The sequence below is a fragment of the Acipenser ruthenus genome, chromosome 12 (genome assembly GCF_902713425.1).
Source record: "Acipenser ruthenus chromosome 12, fAciRut3.2 maternal haplotype, whole genome shotgun sequence".
Taxonomy (NCBI): Eukaryota; Metazoa; Chordata; class Actinopteri; order Acipenseriformes; family Acipenseridae; genus Acipenser; species Acipenser ruthenus.
The window spans coordinates 12997650-13006388 of NC_081200.1; the positions used below are offsets into that span (position 1 = coordinate 12997650).

Below are 8739 nucleotides of genomic sequence, written 5' to 3' on the forward strand. Positions count from 1 at the left end.
AACACACTCCCAGACTTCAGCATTCTCTTTCCTAAGCCCCCAAATGTTTTGGCCCTGTGAACCATTGCTTCTGCATCCTTGGCTCCCCAGCCTTCCAGAATGTAATGTGCAGCAGCCCCGTCCTCACTTAGACTGCTACAGCTGCTATCCAAATCAACCCCGCTTGAGAGTCCAGGCTGACTGTCGTAATGCAGGTCGTCAGCTGCGAGATCCGCTTGACTTGACCCAAGTCCAGAAAGGCAGTCTGTGAAAAATGTCTGCTCTTGGTTTGGGAAGGCCAAGCCGAACCGGCTCGGTGCTCGTTTGGACCTGCCTTGGCTGTACAGAAGTTGAAGGTGCTGTGGATTCTCTGCACTCCCCTTGCTGTGACTTGAGGAGGAAACCTCTAAAACTGACATCCATTTCTGCCTCTCATGTATCCTGGGCATGTCATGCTCCAGGATGTTTTGGGATTCGCTCCGAGAAAGTGGTTTGCCCCCGCAAACCCCCACAGAATCAAGGTCCATCTCAGAGCTTGACCAGTGACTGTCCCCAGATAGCCTTGCTTTCAGTCTCTTCTGAAAGTTGGTGAAAAAATTATGAATGCCTTTTCTGTGTCCATTGTTAAAGTCAGCCTGGCTTCTGCTTTCTGCTGAGAAAGATCCACTGCTTGAGCTGGAAGAATAAATGGTTCTGCTAGAATTATGCCATCCATCCAAGCAGTTTTGGGAATTGCTGAACCCTTGGCTACTTCTGTTTGCCTGGGTCTTCACCTGACAGAAAGAGGTAAGTTGTTTGCGCATCTTCCAGTCATGGATAGAATTAGAACCAGATTTGACAGAAGTGTCTCCAACTGCTTTAATTGAAGACAATGAGATACTCTTGTGGTGAGCAGACAATTGTTCTTGCTGCTGCTTTCGGATGTCAGCACTCAAGCAAGCTGCTGCAGATTGGCATTGATACCTTCGAACCAGCTTAGAGATGTACTTGTCCACTTTGCGCTTCTTTGAGAAATGGTTCGGCTCCTTGCGAAGGCAGCTTGAAACAAGACTTTTTGCAGGTACAGAATCGGACATCAAACTGGGTCTGCTAGATGTTTGTTCCATAGATTGCTCTACAGGAGCAGCAGTTTTGAAAGTTTTGAAAGTGGTGCTGTCTTCACTAAGGTCTTCTCTGGAGAAACTCTGCAATGATGACGGACTGCCACCAGCAGTGGTGTACAGTGGACTCTGTAGTGCAACAGCATGTAGCGGGCTGGGGTAGTGATAGACCTCTCTGGTGTTTTGAGATATCAAATCAGAGCAGTATTTTGAGGCAAGACTCAGCTGAGGTTGCAGAATGGAGGAGACAGAACTCCAGTGGGACTGGGAGCAAAGGTCAGCAATGGGCAGAACCCCCCTGAAAGAATCTATGTCTCCCATAGAGAAGGGTCTCCTAGTGTCTCTGACTTGACTGCTGTTCCCTGCTTTGCCTCCACTACCCAGCTGCAGTCTGAAGTCTTTTAAGCTGGTGGTGCTCTCGTCTGTACTGTGCAGGAGTGAATTAGAGCTCTCGCTCCAGTCCGACTCAGATGAGCTCTCGCTGCCAAGTGACGTAAAACTGTCACTCATGTCATGGAAACCGGAACTGGTTCTGGAGCCGGAGTGCCACTGGTTTTCCAGAAATGCTGTTGTTAGTATTCCAGGTACAGTGCAAGTGCTGGATCTCTGATACAGATGTTCTGAAGACAGGCAGGAGCGGGTTGGAATTAATTCAGTCCTCTCTGACAGCACATCCTGAGAGTGGCACCTGCCCAGCTTCAAACTGGACACCCCCTCTTGTAGCTGGTCCAGAAAGTAGCAGTCTGAATCTACGAGCTCGGTCTGATGCTGAGGATGCCAAGAGAAGTCCCTCCTCTGGCTTTTGTTTTGCTGCTCCCCACCATGCCCCATCGCTGCTTCCACCATCTCCCGGTGCTTCGATTTCATCAGATCCAGTTCCATAATCCCAGCCAGAGTAGTTTGAAACCGCTCCTCAATCCGGAGTCTCTCATCCCTGGACCAAGCTGCACACTGTCCAGATTCCCTACTAGTAGCAGCCATCCTTTTTCAAAATCGTTGTGTCCTTTTTCAGCTTCCCACCTCAGATCTTACTTCTCCTTTGGCTTTGGCACAAAGAACTGCTGAAAAAAGTCATGTGGATTCCAAAAGGGCAGTGAGGACGCTTTTATAGTCCAAGCCCTGTTGCTCTCTTCATTTGGGAAGTTGTGGGCGGGGAAAGCATGAATCTCAGTGCTCATTGGCTGGAGTAAGTTTTCAGGCTCACTAAAGTTCAGCCCTACATTTCACCCTTTGATCTTCTCTTTGATGCGATCAAATTAATACAGTGAAGTGGATTCGGTACAAACTAATCGCAATCCTGCATTAAAGGTTGCTATACAGTGCCGTAATTAACTGTTAAATGGTTCCTCAAGATAAAAGTGTTTTGTTGATTGTAGTATATTCTATAATACGTAGCCCAATGTAACCTCTACTACAACCTACATTGTATTCAACTAAAACAAGACGCCAGCATCGCTGCTATCCAAATCTAATTTTGCACAATCACACACATACAGTATACAGCCGTCCTGGCTGATTGTATGTCCTATGACATATTGTAGAGTGAGAGAGACATTGTATTTTCAGCACCAAAACGTTGGAATTGACCCCCAAAGTATCTGAGAGAATGAGATATTACCAAAGTGAAATATTTTAAGAAATCTATTTTAAAAGCATCTGAACTTTGACTATATATAATTGTATACGTGTCACGAATGTTACGAAGTGAACGTTGATTCTTAATCCAGTTCGAATAACATGTTCTGTAAAATGTAACGAAAATATCATTATTCTTGAACTGGAATATGTTGAAAATAAATAAACGTAGCCTACACATTACCTGTACTGTGAAGTGTCTTCTTGTGTAGGCATATACCCCTAGTTTCCATCTATTTATTTAGAACACGATTTAAAAAATAAGTGTTCTAGATATTCTTAAAATTGAAATTATCGGTGTGCATTGCCTGACACAACAAACAAGCGAATTGTATCATTTATCCAAATGAGGAAGTATAAGGACAAATCTAACTTTAATGTGTCTAAAAACCAAATGTTATAAATCCTATCGATAAATGTTATAAATCCTACTTTATTTTAATTGTTTTTAGAATATCCTTCCGACAAACAAAAACATTACCGGTAAGTGTTGTAAAAAAAAAAAAAAAAACATTCAGCAATGTAAAATAAATAAACACTAAAACGTATTTCGCTATAATATGTTGTAAAAGTTACAATGCACCTTTTCACTAATTCTATACTGCATAATAAATGCAATGAATAATTAATTACATTAAAATCAGTCAGAATCAGTGAATGGGTAATATTATGTAGTATTCCTGTTTTATAGGAGACTGTACTGATCTAAAACATGTTTTCTATGTATTATAGAATATGGATAATTCATGGGCTGCTTCACTCGTTCTGCAGTGACTAATTCAATTGAGTAATTCAGCTCCTTCTGCATACAGAATAACCGGGGTTAAGTGAGAAGCAGCATAATTGTAATCATGTTTACTTTATCAGAAATCTGCAGACTAGTTAGAGTTGCTACAACAGACAACACCAATTACAAAACCGACACGTCGACCCGTTTAGTTAGTTACTAGCTGAATAGCCCATTAATGAGGGTTCTGTTTTGTTTTTACGTCTCTAATCGATTTGTATTGGATGTTGATTGGGACAAATGAGAAACTAATTGCCACAGTATTAACACACCATTGTAACAACAGATCCCGTGAAAGCGCAAATTAAATGATATACATTTGAATTGCACATGAGAGTATCGTTTAAGGGTGAAACCTCAGGATATTTAATGCAAACAACAACTGGATACACATCTTCAGACAATCACCATAGTAATTACGATGTAGGAATGCAGTGGACTGTAATTTGGTTAATTTGTACATTTGCAACATACCAAACCATTAACTTGTTTCGTGTATGTGTGCATTTTAAATGTGTTTATTATTATTATGATGATGATGATGATGATGATGATGATGATGATGATTATTATTATTATTATTATTATTATTATTATTATTATTATTATTATTATTATGATGATGGATTGTATCTGATGTAACATGCATTTAATTTTATCGGTTAAAAATGTAACGTAATAGTATATATAATCGTGGTCGCTTTACTAAACCAAATACATTGTGCACCATTAAACCAAAAATTACACATTTGTTTCTTTTAAACTCGCCTAAAGCGCTTATTTGGACTGTTTGCGAATATACAGAAGAATGCAAGTTATGTAAATAAACATGATAGCTTACATGTGTTTAAAATATGTTTTAAGATGTGTTTAAAACATGAGTTAACTATATAATATAAAAGGGCCACTGTGCGTTTATAGAAATGTATAGATTCTAAATCTAGCTGGGTTTTAAAAAGAACCCGTATGAGCTAGTGTTCTAAGTAGGCAGCATCGAAATATCGAGTATTAAATGCTTTTTCTTAAAACCAGATTGCCACTTACTTAGAAATAGCATATCAGATTTTTTTTTTTAAATTGAAGCATACACATGCTGTATATATACATGTAAATGAATCCAAAACTGCAGCTTTTATAATTATATTAATTGATTAACATAATTACACCTATGATACATCTGTGTTTTTGCAAGCTTGTTTTGTTTTTGTAATGGTTTATAAAACAGTGGAATAGACGTTCAATCAAAAGACATCACTTTTCAGCCCGAAATGTTCACCCTTTGATCAGTACATTGATATGGAAAATGTACATAATTTAGATGGAAGTATATTTGGTACAAACCGAATACCACGCTAGTCACATATGTAAGAAAAGCATACAAGATGTTAACACACTCTTTACAGCATGTATTCGGTAAATGTACACTACTGAAGAACATCTTAAGAGTTACACTTCTATATTTCTCTAGAATTGCACTAATTTGGTGAAAAACAATTAAATGTAGCCATCCAAAACATGCACTCGACAGCTTAGTAAGATAGTTGTTGTATACCTGTAGATGCAGCGGTTGTAGGGTAGAAAGCTCATACAAGCTCCTCATAGAGATGCACCAGTATTGTCATTTTACTACAGTACTTACAAAAAGCAGTCTAACATGTAAATAAGCTAACCTTTTTAGTAATGTTTTTTTATGGTTAAAAAGAAGAAAAAGACAACCAATGCATGCCAGTGTTGATTTTTCGGATGTTTTTTTTTAGGTATTGATTTATATTGCTAGGTTAGATTTATATGCAGTTATTGTGGTAATTATGTGACATGCAGGCAGTTCCAATGTATACTGTAGCCACCAGCAAAAACGTGCATCGCACAAGCTGATAAGATTCAAAGTGTTTTTTTTTTTTTTTAGTAATTGATCCAGGTGGGGGGTAAGTTAAAGCCTACTAGTTGGCCCTATTTTATCCTCCCAAATCTATATAGGCCAATAACATATCAGTTTGAAGGTAATCTAGTCAGCTGTTTTGGAGATATTACCACAAGCAAAGCCTACAAATTCACCCAAGTGTGTGTATTAAACATATATTGTTTAAAGTGTAAAGATACCAGCAATTTATTTTATAGTGGATATGATGGTGCTTGCTTACTATGAAAAATCAGAGTATATGCAGCACACAAAATATCTTGCAAAACATAATGACATAAGCATGAGCTAAATAAGGTAAAGTACGAGAATAACACACTGTCACAGCTCATATTCAGCTGTACTACTCCCATAATATAGCATATATTAGCATATCCCATCTGATGCCACAAACAGATGGTAAACAAACTTATGACAGAATTTGACAGTCTTAGTATGTGGAATAACTTCCTGTAACAAATGCATGTGCAGAATTTCCTGAAATTCAGGTGACTGTTGCCAAGATATAGCCTCACCTTACCAATCACAAGCCATAACTCATGAATTGGTTACCATTGCATGCTTGTGCTAACATGTCCATACCTATTTCCACCTCAACAGGCTTTTATCTGCAAGCAGTTGACTGGTTTGCCTGCTCACTTGAGATCTGAAGTATGCACTCTGAAGTGTGGAGGGGATAATAAAAAGGACAGAGAAGCTGTATATAGTGCACAAACCTTTATTCAATAAATTAACTGAACTATATAAATAGAGATGGTGCAGTCACTTTGTACACATTTATATAGGCTTATTGGCTGGCAGCACTTCACTCTTCAGTCTCAGACTCCTCATCATCCTGGCTGATCTGGAAGTAGCGCAGCTCATAACTCTCCTTGTCTGAAGACACCACTCGCAGCCAGTCTCGCAGGTTGTTCTTCTTAAGGTACTTTTTGGTGAGGTACTTCAGGTATCTGAAACATGTTAGATACAGCTTTGTCTTAACTTCCAAGACTTCGGCATTAAAATGCACACAACCACTGTTGTACCACCACAACTGCAATAGATATGCCCATCACCAAGATTTTTTTCCTTACAACAAAAAGCTATGCACTCAATATCAAAGGACAGAACATAGTTAATTGAGACTGACAAACATGTTTCCTTATCCGAGACAAATTAAAAGGAATTAGCCAGTTTTGACATCACTAGTGTTTAATAGGTTTGGCACCGTTATATTACTTCCATTCCTAATCTTACCTCTTGGAGAACTGCTTTTCCGACGTGACGCTGATCTTGTTCTTCAGACGGGCGATTTGAACTACACTGCCCAGGTTTCCAGTCTTGCCATTTACCTTGACCTTCTCCTTAAGAAACGTCTCCTATTTAAATAGAGCAGATCATAGAACACTAGGGAAGGGGGCCCTAGGCTATCAAACTAGGGAAGAGAACCCTAGTCACAAAAGACAGTTAGAGATGCACTTCTGCACCCAGAAAGCAAACAAACCATTCCTGACCTTATTAATCTTTCAACTTTAACAAGACTATTGTGGATATGATAGCTTTAAAAACGCTGCTCATATTTAGGTACCCACACAACAGTGTGAACCAACCCTCTAGTCGCAATTTTTTTGTCACAAAACTTCAAATGTTTTTTGACAAGACAGAATAAACTAAGACAACTATTGAAATACAGCACAAGAGTTGGTTCCCCTATGGTATGTGTGTATGGTCAATTTGTGTCACACATTTTAACTTACAAAGTTTCCAGAGTCAAGGATGCCATCTTCCACAGGGTGTGTGAGGTCAAGAGAAAACTTCCATGTACCCTTTTTTTTGTCTTTCCTGACAACAGTTGGTCGTTTCTGTTGAAATATAAAACACACTACCGGTTAGAAAGCAAACTTACTTCTAATTGGAAACTTTCCACGCCAATTTTATTTTCACTAAAAGTAAATCAAATAAATAGCGAGAACGCCTTTGGGATATAGGTCCACAACTGAGGACATGAAACAATATGTTAAATATATAAAATAACTTGTGCATAGATAGTTGTAGGAGACGACGACAGGGGTAGAGTGCTTCCTCTTTAGTTTAAATACTGTGTAACGGGTTATACTTTGGTACATATTAACTAAGCAAATAGGAGTGGCTGAATTTTACTATTTTAAAGAAAACAATTCAAAACACACACACACACACGTAGATGTGTATCCGTCCGTCCCAAAACGTATTGTATATATTATTTACTCTAAATAATATGTTTTTCGTGTGAAACAACACATTAATTGTGACGACCACCTGCCTACAATGCGACTGTGACTCGACAAAGAAATACCCCACACAGGGATACACACTAGTTACTTGAGACACAAAAAATGTCAGCTGCTATGACCGAGAGTCCTTATGTCTAACTACACGTGTCAAGTAATTCCATCAGCTCAGTTTATCTTTAACCGAATTTCGCATTCTTAAATCACATTCTTTATACTCTATACGCGTTAATACATTGTTATATGTTGGAAGGTCGCCGTTTCAACACGTTTATTTAATACTAAAATGTAAGAATTTTAAAATCTTTAAACAGACCGATACTCACCGGCGCCATATTGAGTTAGCGAGCCCAAAAAGGAAGTGAGGTCACATTTGCTGGGGTTTTGTGGTTGGCGTGACGTCATGAGGGTGGAGCATGGATGTCTTGGAAAAGCGAGCAGACTGTAAAACTTGTTGCATGCTATGGGTGGAATAGAAAGCAGGAGGTAGCATTAACAAGGCGTCTTATAGGGCATTCAGCATTGAAAGAACACCTGTATAGAAGTGGAGTGCATGAGAATGGGTTATGTAACAGTGGAGCATCTGATTTAATGTGTTCGATATAGGGAGGTGAGAGAAGATATGTGGAAAGAAATTTTTCTAAATGGTATAGGTGATGGAAGTAAAATAGAAAAAAGTATTATTGGAAAATATATTAGAAAAACCAGAAGATTCAAGAATATTTAAGTTGAATAACCAAATCTGAACAGTAGGTGGCGACAATAAGAAACTTGGTGGCCATTATCTATAGAAGCGGAAGAAGAAAACTTGTTGAGAGTAAACTAATTCAATGTAAACTAGAAAGAAACGAAGTAGGGAAGACTCGTTCCTCTTAAACTGTCTTCCGTTTAGTTTCCAAATTATACTTTTCAAAACCAATATCTTTTGAGATGATACTGTTATATAGTTTTAATAAAGAGCTCTCGGCGGCATGCATGTGTTACATTTAAATTTGAAGTGCAAGTAGTGCTTGGGAGGAGACCAGAATTTTCTGTTATTACTACAGTGCCTTAAATGTACAAGGATATTGA

General features: G+C 38.6%; 1 protein-coding gene across 1 annotated transcript; it reads right to left on the reverse strand.

Annotated features, from left to right (window-relative positions):
- Positions 1–6121: 6121 nt before the first annotated feature.
- LOC117417386 (large ribosomal subunit protein eL22-like) lies at positions 6122–8139 on the reverse strand. The gene is made up of 4 exons (XM_034029521.2): positions 7995–8139; positions 7156–7260; positions 6656–6777; positions 6122–6369 (listed from the first exon to the last, which is right to left on the reverse strand). Exons 1-4 carry the CDS (start codon positions 8001–8003, stop codon positions 6225–6227), a joined length of 381 nt encoding a protein of 126 aa, XP_033885412.1. The 5' UTR covers positions 8004–8139; the 3' UTR covers positions 6122–6224.
- Between the last annotated feature and the right edge of the window lie 600 nt (positions 8140–8739).

Bases quoted from the DNA above. Each gene is read 5' to 3' on its own strand.
- LOC117417386 (XM_034029521.2), bottom strand. The intron at 6,778-7,155 runs GTAAGTTAAAAT...CTATTTAAATAG, and splicing joins TCCTTGACTCTGGAAACTTT to GAGACGTTTCTTAAGGAGAA. The intron at 6,370-6,655 runs GTAAGATTAGGA...AACATGTTTCAG, and splicing joins GAAAAGCAGTTCTCCAAGAG to ATACCTGAAGTACCTCACCA.